Source organism: Podarcis filfolensis, assembly GCF_964270895.1.
Source record: "Podarcis filfolensis genome assembly, chromosome: 6".
Lineage (NCBI taxonomy): Eukaryota > Metazoa > Chordata > Lepidosauria > Squamata > Lacertidae > Podarcis > Podarcis filfolensis.
In genome coordinates this window covers 11742862-11758289 of record NC_139609.1, presented here as the reverse complement: position 1 = coordinate 11758289, position 15428 = coordinate 11742862, and the positions used below count along the sequence as shown (strand labels likewise).

General features: G+C 44.0%; 1 protein-coding gene across 4 annotated transcripts in view; it reads right to left on the bottom strand.

Moving 5' to 3' along the window:
* HMCN1 (hemicentin 1) overlaps positions 1–15428 on the bottom strand; it is a 313634-nt gene that overhangs the window by 30885 nt on the left and 267321 nt on the right. For all 4 annotated transcript variants that reach the window (XR_014549512.1, XM_083620076.1, XM_083620077.1 and 1 more), the window contains 10 exons: positions 13715–13852; positions 12388–12522; positions 10723–10992; positions 9672–9862; positions 8381–8594; positions 6801–6935; positions 6193–6383; positions 3513–3594; positions 1862–2131; positions 872–1042 (listed from right to left, as the gene is read on the bottom strand). Coding sequence is in view for 3 of the 4 variants with exons in the window: in XM_083620076.1 (XP_083476202.1) it covers positions 872–1042; positions 1862–2131; positions 3513–3594; positions 6193–6383; positions 6801–6935; positions 8381–8594; positions 9672–9862; positions 10723–10992; positions 12388–12522; positions 13715–13852 (1797 nt within the window). In the remaining variant the exon portion in view is untranslated. The remainder of the gene's footprint in view (positions 1–871; positions 1043–1861; positions 2132–3512; positions 3595–6192; positions 6384–6800; positions 6936–8380; positions 8595–9671; positions 9863–10722; positions 10993–12387; positions 12523–13714; positions 13853–15428) is intronic.

The window sequence follows — 15428 nt, the reverse complement described above, 5'->3', positions numbered from 1 at the left end:
TAAAATACAGTGGTGCCCCGCAAGACGAATGCCTCGCAAGACGAAAATCCCGCTAGACGAAAGGGTTTTCCGTTTTTCGATGCGCTTCGCAAGACGAATTTCCCTATGGGCTTGCTTCGCAAGACGAAAACGTCTTGCGAGTCTTGCGATTTTTTTCGCTTTCCCCCTTTTTCTAAGCCGCTAAGCCGCTAATAGCCTTTTAGCCGCTAAGCCGCTAAGCCTTTAATAGCCGCTAAACCGCTAAACCGCTAATAGCGCTAATCCACTAAGCCGCTAATAGGGTTGCTTCGCAAGACGAAAAAACCGCTAGACAAAGAGACTCGCGGAACGGATTATTTTCGTCTTGCGAGGCACCACTGTATTGTGAATATTTTATAGTTGTGAATATTGTAATGAAAGAATTAAATTAAACCAGGGAAGAGACGTGGAGGACATTCAACACTACGTATTTGTTACGATGCCCTTTATATACACCCCCTAGATAAAAATTCCTCAGTTACATCCTCTGCTCTCTTTCCAGCCGAACTCCCCTTGAGCAAATCTCTATTTTACTGTCTGGGAATAATATATTTATTACTGCACAGGTTGCAAAATTTGCTTTGGCTGCAAGTAAGTTAGCGAGACAAGTATCATAAGGGGGAGTGTGAGACGTGGAGTGCTTAAATTATGTAAGAGTGATTTTTGCATTTTTGTATGTTCTGCTGTTGTACAGTTTTAAATCAATTATTTCTATCCTACGCATTGTGACCAATTGTGACGGCTCATAGCTTTTAGCAATAAAGATTCACTTCACTTCGAACCAGGGAAGAGGAACCATGTTGGTCCATGACTACTGACTTCCATGAGGCCCTTGGTGGAAATCCAAAATTACCTGGGCATAGTTTGTTCTGACAGCTGCGCATTTCATGCTCGGGCTCCATACAGCGTCGCCCGCCATTTGCGGGGAGCGGATTGTTACACAGGCGGATCCTCTTCTGAACACCTTGACCACATGTTACACTGCACGGCTGCCAGTCGAGCCAGTCAGAAAATCCTCCGTGCACTGGAATAAAACAATTTCATGTATAATCTTATTCTTATTAATATATCGCCCTATACCTGGAGGTCTCAAGTCAGTTCACAGAAAAATATCTTAGTCGATATTCCTCTCACCATCAGACAAGTGTATTTTATTGCTTTCTGAATCTTAAAACCCCTTAAAGACTCAGATGATGATGATAGTTGCCTCAGTCATTGGTCTTCAGTTGGTAGCTCCTGCCCCACAACTGGAGATGGACTTCACATAAGGAGAATTACAACAGTGAATTATTGCTGTTTCTTTGTATTTTTTTCTCAAAGGAGAAAGAGAAATAGAAAGATATGTTAGGGAAAGAAAGAAAGAAAGGAAGGAAGGAAGGAAGGAAGGAAGGAAGGAAGGAAGGAAGGAAAGAGAGAGAAAGAAAGAGGAAGAAAGAGGAAGAAAGAGGAAGAAAGGAAGAAAGAGAGAGAGAGGAAGGAAGGAAGGAAGGAAGGAAGGAAGGAAGGAAGATTTAATGGCTTGCAAATGCCTAAGACCATTTCTTCTGCAAAGCCAAGTAGGTTCATAATAATAGGCCCAGTATATGAAAATAAGGAAGACCAATGGTCTAAGTAGTGTCCCGATATTGTACCTTCTAGGGCAATGCTTCTCAGTGGTCCTTCTCATGGTCCCCTAGCAAGACCCAACATGCATTCGGATAGCATTATTGTACAGAACGAGGGAGATGCAAATAGAAAAGGTGTTCCCTCTCTTAGCTTCTTTGCTAAAGAGCATACAAACTTCTGAATCCCGTACAGCTCCTCAACAGGGAGAACGAGAAGCTAGCCTAGACTTCGCACCCACCTTGGACAATGAGTGGAACTTTGACCAGGACAGATCCCATGAGGTTCCTAGCCACGCACTCGTATTCCGAAGTATCCTTCTTGTGCGCGACCGCAATAAGCAAGGAGCCATTAGTCAAGACAGTCATTCGGTCCTGACTAAGGAGAGGCTGGCCTTGACGAGACCATTCGATGGTCGGAGGAGGTTCTCCTTCTGCTTGGCAGTTCAGCATCACTGTGGTTCCAGCATCAACAATCGTCTCTACTGGCTCAATTGTAATAACAGGTGCACCTAAGATAAAAACAGAATGCTTCCGGGTTTGCTGATTTCAGCAACAAATCACTTACAAATCAAGGACCTGAAGGAGCGTCTCCACCTCCATCGTTCAGCCCGGACACTGAAGTCCAGCTCTGAGGGCCTTCTGGCGGTTCCCTCACTGTGAGAAGTGAGGTTACAGGGAACCAGGCAGAGGGCCTTCTCGGTAGTGGCACCCGCCCTGTGGAATGCCCTCCCATCAGGTGTTGAGGAAATAAACAACTAACTTTTAGAAGACATCTGAAGGTGGCCCTGTATCAGGAAGTTTTTAATGTTTGATGCTTTATCAAGTTTTTAATATTTTGCTGGAAGCCAGGAATCATGGAGTTTGTAACTCAGCTCCCATGATCCTTCGTGGGAAAAGATGCTGCCGCTCCCACTATGTTGACAGCATACTTTTTTCTTTTTCTTTACAGCTTGGTCATTTGTTAAGGAAAAGAGACCCTGTCAGTGTCCCCATCTTTGATGGAGGCCTTCCCCACCTGTTACCTTGGCCTCCCTTGTCAAGGTACCATTTTCCCCACGAATGAAAGAGTGAGAGCAAACTTGAGGCAAAGAACATGTAGTTCCTGCTTCATTTGTTAAGCTCACTAGTTTGCCATGGCAAGTCACTACTTCTTAGGCTCACCAGCTTCATTGCGAAGAGGCCAATCTTACACTTAGTAAAAAGGTAAAGGGACCCCTGACCTTTAGGTCCAGTCGTGACCGACTCTGGGGTTGCGGCGTTCATCTCGCTTTACTGGCTGAGGAAGCCGGCGTACAGCTTCCGGGTCATGTGGCCAGCATGACTAAGCCGCTTCTGGTGAGCCAGGGCAGCGCACGGAAACGCCGTTTACCTTCCCGCCGGAATGGTGCCTATTAATCTACTTGCACTTTGACGTGCTTTCAAACTGCTAGGTTGGCAGGAGCAGGGACCGAGCAACAGGAGCTCACCCCGTCATGGGGATTCAAACCGCCAACCTTCTGATCGGCAAGTCCTAGGCTCTGTGGTTTAACCCACAGCGCCACCCGTGTCCCTACACTTAGTAGTGTGCAGCAATAAAGCACTTATTTTTCTTTAATTACAGCTGAAGGGGAACCCTGATTATTATTAGGTTTGCAGCACGCACACCAAGGAGAATTATCCCTCTTGCACTGTGCAACGCCACTGAATCATACCTGCCTCCTTTACCAAAGAGACTTAGGGGGAAAAGAAGAATATGCCGTTTGGCCTTATAACACTGTGTTGACTAAGGCAAAGATGGAGAGGTCCATGGGTCAAATAAATAAGCCTAGTTTTAACTCATGCAGCAGGTACGTCCAAGTGTAAAATTTAGAACTCCAACATGCATAGTGTGAATATTCTTTTGCGGCTTACTGTGCAATGTCAGGGTTACGCGGTGTTCGACAACGCCAGCATCGTTTGTAGCTACACATGCATATTCCGCAGCATCTTCATTCTGAAAAGAGGTCAGCATGTTGACAGATGAGCAATCCAATAATTTTTATTCAGCGTTGATTTGCAGTACATTAAACCCAGCAATGGCTTAGAAATTGTATAATATATACAGAAGCCAGCAGGGATTCAGTAGGATGGAAGTTAGTGGTGGTGGTAGTGACAGTAAAAGGTAACGGTAAAGGCCCCCTGGAAGGTTAAGTCCAGTCAAAGGAGACTATGGGGTTGTGGCGCTCATCTCGCTTTCAGGCCGAGGGAGCTGGTGTTTGTCCACAGACAGCTTTCTAGGTCATGTGGCCAGCAGGACTAAAGTGCTTCTGGCGCAACGGAACACTGTGACAGAAACCAGAGTGCACAGAAACCGTTTACCTTCCCACCCCCATCGTTTTATCTGGACACTGAGGTCCAGAACCAAGGCCCTTCTGGTGGTTCCCTCACTGCAAGAAACAAAGCTACAGGGAAGCAGGCAGAGGGCCTTTTCGGTAGTGGCGCCCGCCCTGTGGAACGCCCTCCCACCAGATGTCAAAGAGATAAACAACTACCAGACATTTAGAAGACATCTGAAGGCAGCCCTGTTCAGGGAAGTTTTTAATGTGTGACATTTTAATGTTTTTTTTAATCTTTGTTGGAAGCCGCCCAGAGTGGCTCTGGGGAAGCCCAGCCAGATGGGCCGGGTACAAATAGATTATTATTATTATTATTATTATTATTATTATTATTATTATTATTTTATCTAGTTGCACTTGTGCACTTGTGTGCTTTTGAACTGCTAGGTTGGCAGGAGCTGGGACTGAGCAACGGGAGCTTACCCTGTTGTGGGGATTCGAACAGCTGACCTTCCGATCAGCAAGCCCAAGAGGCTCAATGGTTTAGACCACAGTGCCTCCTGCGTCCCGGTAGTGGCAGTGCCATCTCCTGTGTGTAGGGTGGAAGGGGGCTGCATAATTAAGCACAATTAAGCAGAAGCACTGGGAAGTTCACCAACTGCAGGTAGTCTGCTGGCATCAAGCCTGTGGCCAGTAAACTGTGCCACCCTTTGCTTGGCCTTGGCAACATCCTATATCATGGGTATGCAAACTAAGGCCCAGGGCTGGTTCTGGCCCAATCGCCTTCTCAATCCGGCCCGCGGATGGTCTGGGAATCAGCGTGTTTTTACATGAGCAGAATGTGTCCTTTTATTTAAATTGCATCTCTGGGTTATTTGTGGGGCCTGCCTGGTGTTTTTACATGAGCAGAATGTGCGCTTTTATTTAAAATGCATCTCTGGGTTGTTTGTGGGGCATAGGAATGCGTTCATTATTTTTTTTCAAAATATAGTCCAGCCCCCCACAAGGTCTGAGGGACAGTGGACCGGCCCCCTGCTGAAAAAGTTTGCTGACCCCTGTCCTATATCTTTTGTGGCAAGGAGGGTGGCCTGTTCAGATTTCTAGAAGGAACCCCCCCCCAGTGCTGTGTGCTTTATGGCTGGATCATAAGTGCACCCCTTCACCTTTTTATGCCAAATTCCCGAGAAAGGCTCTAATGGCAGCAGTATGTTAGGAAATGCATGTGCATTAAGTGTGTTGACTTAATGTGTCGGGTGTGACATCTGAGTCCCCTGATGACAGCTGGACTTGTGAACTGACTCAACTGAAAAGGCAATTTGAAAACTTTTATCTGCAATGTTATATCTGTGACATATAGAGTTTTAACTGGTATTTTATCTAATGTTTCTAAGTCACCCTGGGAGGGTTTTGCCTTGAAGGATGGCAAATAAATTCCTTAAATAAGTGAATTGTGCAAGTTGTGTTGTCTGGTGCCATGATATAACAATAGCTCAGGAGGCAGCCTGAGAGGTTAGAATGGAAACGATAAAATTCCCTTTTCAGCAGAGTAGTGCATGGCCACATACACATATAAAAATGAACTGCAGCTATATGTAATGCATAAAAGAGATTTGTATCAGTTATTAAGAACAGACCTGCAGTCTGTGTTTAATTCACAGCCTCTTGGGTTGGTAATGAAGATAAATCAGATCTCTTTGAAAGAAGGGTGGGACATTAACACAACTGACAAAGCCCGTCCCCTGTCAGGGCCACATAACACCAGTTCTGAGAGATCTGCATTGGCTCCCAGTACGTTTCCGAGCACAATTCAAAGTGTTGGCGCTGACCTTTAAAGCCCTAAACGGCCTCAGCCCAGTATACCTGAAGGAGCATCTCCACCCCCATCGTTCAGGCCGGACATTGAGGTCCAGCGCCGAGGGCCTTCTGGCGATTCCCTCATTGCGAGAAGTGAGGCTACAGGGAACCAGACAGAGGGCCTTCTCGGTAGTGGCGCCCGCCCTGTGGAACGCCCTCCCACCAGATGTCAAAGAGATAAACACCTACCTGACATTCAGAAGACATCTTAAGGCAGCCCTGTTCAGGGAAGTTTTTAATATTTAACGCTGTACTGTTTTTAGCACTTGATTGGGAACCGCCCAGAGTGGCTGGGGAAACTCAGCCAGATGGGCGGGGTATAAATAATATATTATTATTATTATTATTATTATTATTATTATTATTATTATTATCATTATTATTATTATTTATCAGCAGAAGAGGTCTCAGTAAAGACTTACAACTGTGCCATAGATAGCAAGGGATCCGTTGCTGAGTTGTCTGATCCGGTTGCTGATCTGAATGCCAGCTCCTTTTTTGCTCCACTGGATCACTGGAGGTGGATCTCCTCTGACTTCACAGTTGAGGATAGCATTGCCACCCAAGGGCTCAATCCGACTGGAATGATAATCTCCCATGAAGACTGGAGGTTCTGGAAAAATAGTTCAAAAGTTAACGATGTATAAAATAAGAGTGGAAATGAGAACCGAAGCCAAAATATTGAGGGAACTCAACATGAATTTAAAGCAGCAAAAATGCAGATGTTAAAACTTCAAAATACGGTGAAAATGGAATGAATCTGAATCTAGTTTTGTGAATGTGGAGCCCCTTCAGCTATTTCTGAATTCAGTAATTTTGATTGCAGAAAATTCACCTAGTTTAAAATGTATGCTTAATCTAGAGTCAGCTGTAAATTAGAAAGAGGTTTCATCTGCAACTGTTGATACGAGTCAGGCACTTTTTATTTTCATAAGTTAGACAGTCCATGTCCATTCATTCCCCTGACCACCCATGATGCTGCTTTTAGATGGAGTGTGAAACGATTCCCAAACTTACCAGTAATACATACCTTTAACGTACACAAATCCAAGAGCCTTGATAGAACCAACTACATTTTCCGCCGTACAAACATAGGTTCCCGAGTCCTCTTTGGACACCCTTTCAATGACAAGTTGGCTAAGTCCATTCACACCATCATATTGTGCTAGCGGAACAAGAGGAGAACAAAGAAAAAGAAAACCAACAAAATCTAAAGGCTCAACAAAACACATATTTTACATGCACAGCTTGGGGGTGTTCAGTATCCCAATATGCTAGTAGATACAGCTTTATGGGAAAAGACAGCAGGTGGAGATACTGTATTGGCCTGAATATAAGCCTCGCTTCCCCCCGCCCCCCAAAAAATCTGACCGTGAAAAGTTAAAGTGCGGCTTATATTCGTGACCTTACAGTATGCAGCCAGGATTCACCCTACGTTCCTTACATAGAATTGGAGAGTTGGAAGGGATCCTGTGGGTCATCTAGTCCAACCCCCTGCGATGCAGGAATCTCAACTAAAGCATCCATGACAGACCACAATCCAATCTCTGTTAAAAAACCTCCAAGCTCCCGAGGGATCTTGTTCCACTGGCAGCTCTCACAGCCAGGAAGTTCTTCCTGATGTTTACTCATAATCTCCTTCCTTGCATCTTGAAGCCATTGGTTTGGGCCCAACCCTCCGGAGCAGCTTGCTCCATCTTCTATGTGGCAGCCCTTTAAAAATTTGATGATGGCTATCATATCTCTTCTCAGTCTCCTTTTTCGCAGGCTAAACCAACCCAGCTCCCTCAACCTTTCCTTACAATATAACTTCTACACACTGAGCCACACTTTACTCTTTCCAATTGTCATGTTGTCTCATTTCCATTCTGTCTTATAAAGTGTTATTTGTAATTCAAAAAGATACCTACTTCTTTTTTTTTACCTACAGAAGCTGATATGAAAAGAAACCATCACCTAACTCATTTCGTGTTAGGAGAGCAACACACTGTATCAGATATCTCATGTGCACAAGCTTATTCCATGTCAGGAATTCAATTTTTGTGAAACAGTTCGAAAAGCAATGACAAACCTAGGCAGCATCTTAAAAAGCAGAGACATCAGCTTGCCGACAAAGGTCCGTATAGTTAAAGCCATGGTTTTCCCAGTAGTGATGTATGGAAGTGAGAGCTGGACCATAAAGAAGGTTGATCACTGAAGAATTGATGCATTTGAATTATGGTGCTGGAGGAGACTCTTGAGAGCCCCATGGACTGCAAGAAGATCAAACCTATCCATTCCGAAGGAAATCAGCCCTGAGTGCTCACTGGAAGGACAGATCCTGAAGATGAGGCTCCAATATTTTGGCCACCTCATGAGAAGAGAAAACTCCCTGGAAAAGACCCTAATGTTGGGAAAGATTGAGGGCACAAGGAGAAGAGGATGAGATGGTTGGACAGCGTTCTCGAAGCTACTAAAATGAGTTTGACCAAACTGCAGGAGGCAGTAGAAGACAGGAGTGCCTGGCGTGCTCTGGTCCATGGGGTCACGAAGATTCAGACATGACTAAATGATTAAACAACAACAAAACGTGTGTTTTCTAGATACAATATAGTCCTTTGATGTACTAACCTGGGATGATATTATTGTTAAAAGTCCATGAGATTTGTGGGACAGGAACTCCAATTGCTTTGCAAGTTAGCTGAAGTCGTTCTCCTTTATTTAAAGCTAAATCTCCAGGGAGCTCAGTAAAGGTTGGCAGCACATGGACAGTTAAGTTGACGGTGTGGGTATCTTCACCAGCAACATTACTGGCAATGCAGGTGTAGCTGCCAGAATCTTCAGGCTGTAGGAAGGAAATAAAGAACAGCACATAAAAATATTTAACGGGGGGGGGGGGAATTATCCTGTAATAAATATAATGGTCATTCAGACATGGGAGGCATCTCAGAAAGAAAGAATTTGACTGAAGTTTGTATATGGATTTGAATCACTCCATCACTGGGTCTCTGCTTTCAAACACTGCATTGATTGATTGATTGATTGATTGATTGATTGATTGATTGATTGATCAATTGCATTTATTCATTGCTTTCTACAAAAATGTTGCAAAGCAACTTGCAATCCCCCAGAGCAGATTTAGAGGAGCACACCAGGTGGGGGTGGGGATGTGAAAAAGTCCTGCTGTGTGAGTGGACCTCATTCTTCCACTAGTGCAACAACTGAATTGAATCCTGCTATTTTATTTATACCCCGCCCTCCCCAGCCAAGGCCGGGCTCAGGGCGGCTAACAAGCAATAATAAAAACAAGTTGAATGAATACAACTTAAAAACAAGATTAAAATACAACATTAAAATATTGAAACATTAAAATATCAAAATGCAGCCTCATCACAGGAGGAGAAAGGAAAAGAAAAAAGAAAGAGAGGGAGGGAGGGAGGGAATCAAATTGGCTCCAAGCCAAAGGCCAGGCAGAACAACTCTGTCTTACAGGCCCTGCGGAAAGAAATCAGTTCCTGCAGGGCCCTGGTCTCATGAGGCAGAGCGTTCCACCAGGCCGGAGCCAGTGTTGAAAAGGCCCTGTCTCTGGTTGAAGCTAATCTAACTTCCTTAGGGCCCGGGACCACTAGGGTGTTGCTATTTATGGACCTTGAGGCTCTCCGTGGGGCATACCGGGAGAGGCGGTCCCGTTTAAATGCTGTTTAAACATGGGATAAGGTCCCATGGCAAAGCATAACCATGTATCTATAATGTACACAGTATCAGCCTTATATCACAATGCTACCATTGGGTCCATACTCATGGAGTATAGCAGGGCATCTTTGGCTCAAGAAACCTACAAATCACACACTTTCAGGTTGGGCAAGTTGCATGTCTATCAGCCTGTGGCTACCTTGAGTACGTTGCTCAGTCAAATGCTTACCACAGCATTGTCCACAATGAGATCTCCATATGACAGAGCCGTGTATTTTCCCACCATGCTCATTAAAAGTTGGCCCTCTTTCTTCCAATTCATGGATGGCGTTGGCATTCCATCAGCAACACATGGCAGAACCACTTGTGCATTTTCTGCAACTGTGTAATGGGCTTCTGTACTGCGTATCTTGGGTGGAACTGTAGGGAGATTTTTTAAGAAAACAATTAATTACACATGTCCTTAGGAATCTACAGAGTTGGGTGGGAAAAACTCTGGAAAAGTGACCTGAAGTTCACAGCATGTTATTCTTTGAAGGAGAACTATTTGAAACTGATTTACAGATGGTATTTAACTCTGAATAGGCTTGCTAAGATGTAGTATAAGACTGAATCAGATAAGTGCTGAAGATGCAAAGAGGTGGAGGGTATGTTCTTTCCTATGTGGTGGACTTGCAAAAGGGTAAAAGAGTATTGGGAAATGATCCATAATGAATTGGGAAAAAAATGTTTAAAAGTACTTTTGCTCCCAAACCAGAGTCCTTTCTGCTGGGGATAATTCAGACTGAAATTCCCAGGTGTCAAAAAGGTTATTTACGTTTGCCACTACTGTGACCCATGTTTTGTTAGCTCAAAAATGGAAAACAAGTGAAGCCCCAACCAAAGAAGAATGGCAAATTAAGTTGTATGAGGATATAGGTAAAGGTAAAGGGACCCCTGACCATTAGGTCCAGTCGTGGCCGACTCTGGGGTTGTGGCGCTCATCTCACTTTATTGGCCAAGGGAGCCAGCGTACAGCTTCCGGGTCATGTGGCCAGCATGACTAAGCCGCTTCTGGCGAACCAGAGCAGCGCACAGAAACACCGTTTACCTTCCCGCCGGAGCGGTACCTATTTATCTACTTGCACTTTGACGTGCTTTCGAACTGCTAGGTTGGCAGGAGGATATGGGGAACAGCTAATTAAAACTGTGGAAAACAAACAAACCTGGTTGCATCCATCATACTTGCTTCCACCATGATTAATAGCCAATGCATGTTCCCCACTTCCAGCTATGCTTACCAAGCACTGTGAGCTCCATGCTCGAGCTGCTTGCTCCAGCCACGTTGGTAGCCGTGCATGTGTAACGGCCGGTGTCGCTCGGATGAGCAAAGGCAATCTGCAAAGACCCCATGCTGAGGATTCTCTGCCTCAAGGACTCTGTGACCTGCTGTCCATCTTTATGCCACACGATCTCAGGAGCCGGATAGCCATCTGCTTCACACAACAGTGTGGCAGGCTTATCCAAAACCACCACGTATTCTTCCGGGTGAGATCTGATAGCTGGAGGAACTGGTAGACAATGAATCAATTGTTTTAATCGGCAGCGCTAGGAGGCAGTGGAACAACATTCCCTATACTACTTCACAAACTGTTGCTTCTCTAAGCTAACTCCATCTTCCAACCCTATTCATCACTGTGCATCAGGCACCTGACTTTTCATTTCATCTCTTTTTCTCAAGGGCAGAGGACAAAAGCAGGCATTGTCTGCAGAACTATACAGTCATACCTAAGGTTACAGACGCTTCAGGTTGCGTTTTTTCGAGTTATGGACGTGCCGAAACCCGGAAGTACCAGAGTGGGTTACTTCCAGGTTTCGGCGGTCGCGCATGCGCAGAAGCACTAAATGGCACTTTGTGCATGCACGGAAGCGCCGAATCACAACCTGCAACCTGCGCCTGCAGACATGGCGCTGTGGGTTGTAAATGTGCCTCCCACACAGATCACATTCGCAACCTGAGCATCCACTGTACTCCTGTTTGTTCTCTTTTTTTCCCTTGTTGAGGCTCTAATGATGTACTTCTTAGGGAAGGTTAAGAAGATAAAGGTCACTTCACAAGTTTTATGCAACTCCTGGCAAGAAGGAGGGAAATGGGAGAGGAGGTAGCAGAAAGAGAAAAGCAGGTGGCCTCACCTATCCATGCCTCCCCTTTGGACTCCTGACCCTGACAAATTACATAACAAGAGCCCTGCTGGATCGAGCCAAAAATCTAGTCCCGGACTCTGCTCTCATTGTGGTGAACCAGATGCTCATGGGTAGCTCACAACCACAACCTGAGTGCAGTATCACTCTCCCCTCCAACGGTGGAGGTGGAATACAGCCATTGCCTCAGTCCTGGATAACTGAAGGAGCTTCTCCACCTCCATTGTTCAGCCCGGACACTGAGATCCAGCGCTGAGGGCCTTCTGGTGGTTCCCTCACTGTGAGAAGTGAGGTTACAGGGGACCAGACAGAGGGCCTTCTCGGTAGTGGCACCCGCCCTGTGGAACACCCTCCCATCAGATGTCAAGGAAATAAGCAGCTATCCTATTTTGAAAAGACATCTGAAGGCAGCCTTGTTTAGGGAGGTTTTTAATATTTAATGATGTATTGTTTTTAACACTTGATTGGGAGCTGCCCAGAGTGGCTGGGGAAACTCAGCCAAATGGGTGGAGTTTAATTAATTAATAATCATGGCTGATAGCCTTATCCCTCCACGAATTTGCCTAAAGGCATCCAAGTCAGTGGCCATTACAACCACTCGTGGGAGCAAATTCCATGCTTAACTAGGCCGTGTGTGACCCCAGAGGGAACACAGCCCTCAACAGAAAGAAAAAGCTGCTCTCCCCTAGTCTAGAGGTACATCAGATACGTTCCAAGATAACACCAGATATTATTAACAAGCTGCAGCTCACTGCAAAACTTACCTTGGATTTTCAGTTTGATCTTCCCAAGGGCAGTACCTGCTGGATTCTGAGCCACACAAATATAAGTTCCAGCATCTTCAGCAGCAGCTTTTGCAATCTGCAAACTGCCACTGGGGAGAATGGTATAACTATCCCCTGGAACACATGCACATTATGTATTAAAGAAGACCACAGTAGTAGAGAAATATTAGGACTGCTATAGATTCTACAAAAATAGTTTGCTGGAGAAATAGGTTTACTAGAAAGGTTGTGAACTCTCCTTTCATTCAGTTAAAAAAAAAAAAAAGAGGTGCAACAGGCATATCTTAGAACAGGTTTCCATATAAGCATATGTACATTTGGTAACTGGTAGGCAAATGTGCGGATTGATTCAACTGAAAATAATTGTGTCCAAAGATCTTCACTGGCTTCTGACTGGTTACTGGGCCAAGTTCAAGGCTTTACTATTGGTATATAAAGCCCATAATGGCTTGGGACCAGTTTACTCAAGGAATCACCTTGCCTCATAATGTGACTATTCAATCACTTTGATCTGTGAAACTGGCACTGCATTTGTGAGGAATTGTTCCGTTGGAGTGACAGCAACTCCTTGGCGTAAACACACTGGGAAGGTACAGTCACTATATTCTTTTACTTGCCTGCAGAAAACCTCTCTGTTTCAGCAAACTATTCAGACACATGATTTAGTTACCTTTTTTAAAAAAAAAGTTTTATTGATTTTGTTTTTGTTTTTGGTGAGGTGATGACGACTATATGTATATCTGATTTTAATCGTTTTATAGATTTCTGCCACATTTAATCTATAATTTTATCCACACTCTGCTTGGAAACTACTCGCTCAAAATTTTGTAAGTTTTGCAAATGATAAAGATGAAAGATTTCACATGAATGCGCTGCTTGATACTGCAATCTCACAGTGATGACCACGCATGTGTGAATGAACTCTAGGGGTTGTTTTAAAGTACCGTATTTTTTGCTCTATAAGACTCACTTTTTCCCTCCTAAAAAGTAAGGGGAAATGTGTGTGTATCTTATGGAGCGAATGCAGGCTGCGCAGCTATCCCAGAAGCCAGAACAGCAAGAGGGATCGCTGCTTTCGCTGCGCAGCGATCCCTCTTGCTGTTCTGGCTTCTGAGATTCAGAATATTTTTTTTCTTGTTTTCCTCCTCCAAAAACTAGGTGCGTCTTGTGGTCTGGTGCATCTTATAGAGTGAAAAATACGATATATCCTTTCTTAGGATACAGAACTGCAGCACTAATTCCCTTTCAACTGTATGTAGCTAAATGCTCTTAGGAGAACGGGAAATTATAAAGCAAAACAAGATACCTGTGGTGTTAACACTGACCCCTTCCTTCTGCCATGTTATTTTAGGACGTGGTGAGCCTACCGCTTCACATGGTAGGAGAATTGGGCTGTTGAGAATGACATCAAGCGTTCCAGGTTGGACTTTTATAGCTGGTGGTTCTAAGATTCAGAGGAGCACAGAAAAGGTCTGATTACTGGTCCACCCAGCTGTTTACAATAATTATTACATATCCCTACCAGGTTGTCTACCAAAAGAAAAATATCCCCATTTCACAAACTATATTATGAATAAACACAAATATTGGCAGCCATGTTATAATACGTAGATGTATTAATTAATGTTGGATCAACCATTGCCAATACAGTGGTACCTCGGGTTACATACACCTCAGGTTACAAACACTTCGGGTTACAGACTCCGCTAACCCGGAAGTAGTACTTTGGGTTGAGAACTTTACGTCAGGATGAGAATGGAAATCGTACGGTGGCGGCAGCGGGAGGCCCCATTAGCTAAAGTGGTACCTCAGGTTAAGGACAGTTTCAGGTTAAGAACGGACCTCCGGAACGAATGAAGTTCTTAACCAGAGGTACCACTGTCTAGAAAATCTTTGATTGTTGTCTCTGTCTTCAAGCCCGGCCCAGCCCAGAATGACTCATTTCAAAACAAGCCCATTTTAAAGGATTCTAACACAGAGTGGAGTCCAACATCACACTAAGGCAATTGGTCTGTCAGCAAAAGCATTTTTACTTGCCAGATGGAATAATCCCCTCTGTCCCCCCCAATGCAGTTCTGAGGTTCCCCAGACCCCCCCAGATGGATTTGCCGGGGGGGTGCATGGAGGGAAGGAGAGGAGAGACTCTAAGTTGTATTAGCAAGAGTCCTTGCATTGGCTTCTGCTAACGCATCTGGTTAGTCAAATAGGGCCCATAAATCTCTGCAGATGTAATGCCTGAAGTGATGTTGATGTGCTTTGGGGGAACTGGGCAGGAGCTAAGATCCTGTCAGATGTCAAGGAGATAAATAACTATAATGGATGAAAATATAGAGTTATAATATGTTAAGATACAGTGTTAAGATAAACGAAAGAGGGTAAGGATTTGCTGATTTGATTATTTAAATGGGAATACAAAAAGGGGAGGTGTGAGGAGGCCAAGGAAATAAGATAACGAGTTCAAAGTTACAAAAAACGGATTTGTTTTTAATTCTTTTTTAGCTATTTGTCTTTTGTCTTTTGTCTTTTTATTCTTCTTTTTTCTTTTTCATGTATTTTTCTATGTTCTCTTTTTTGTATCTTTTTCTTTTTATATGACCTTTTTTCATTTTGTAAACTTAATGTTTTTGTAAAACTTCAATAAATATCTTTTTTAAAAAAATAATAACTACACAACTTTTAGAAGACATCTGAAGGCAGCAGTGTACAGTATAGGGAAGTTTTTAGTGTTTGATATTATATTATGCTTTTATACATGTTGGAAGCTGCCCAGAGTGCCTGGGGCAACCCGGTCAGATGCGCAGGGTACAAAAAAATATTATTATTATTTTTATTATTATTATTATTATTATTATTATTATTATTATTATTATTATTATGAGACACCTCCAATTCACTTGTGGGGCTAGATAAGCTGCCCATTAGGCAAGATGAGAGGGATTGGGCTGCAACTGACTGATACTGGTGGTAGCAGCTACAGTAGCAGCAGCCCCTGAAGGGGAGCCCTAAGACCAGGCCTTTGG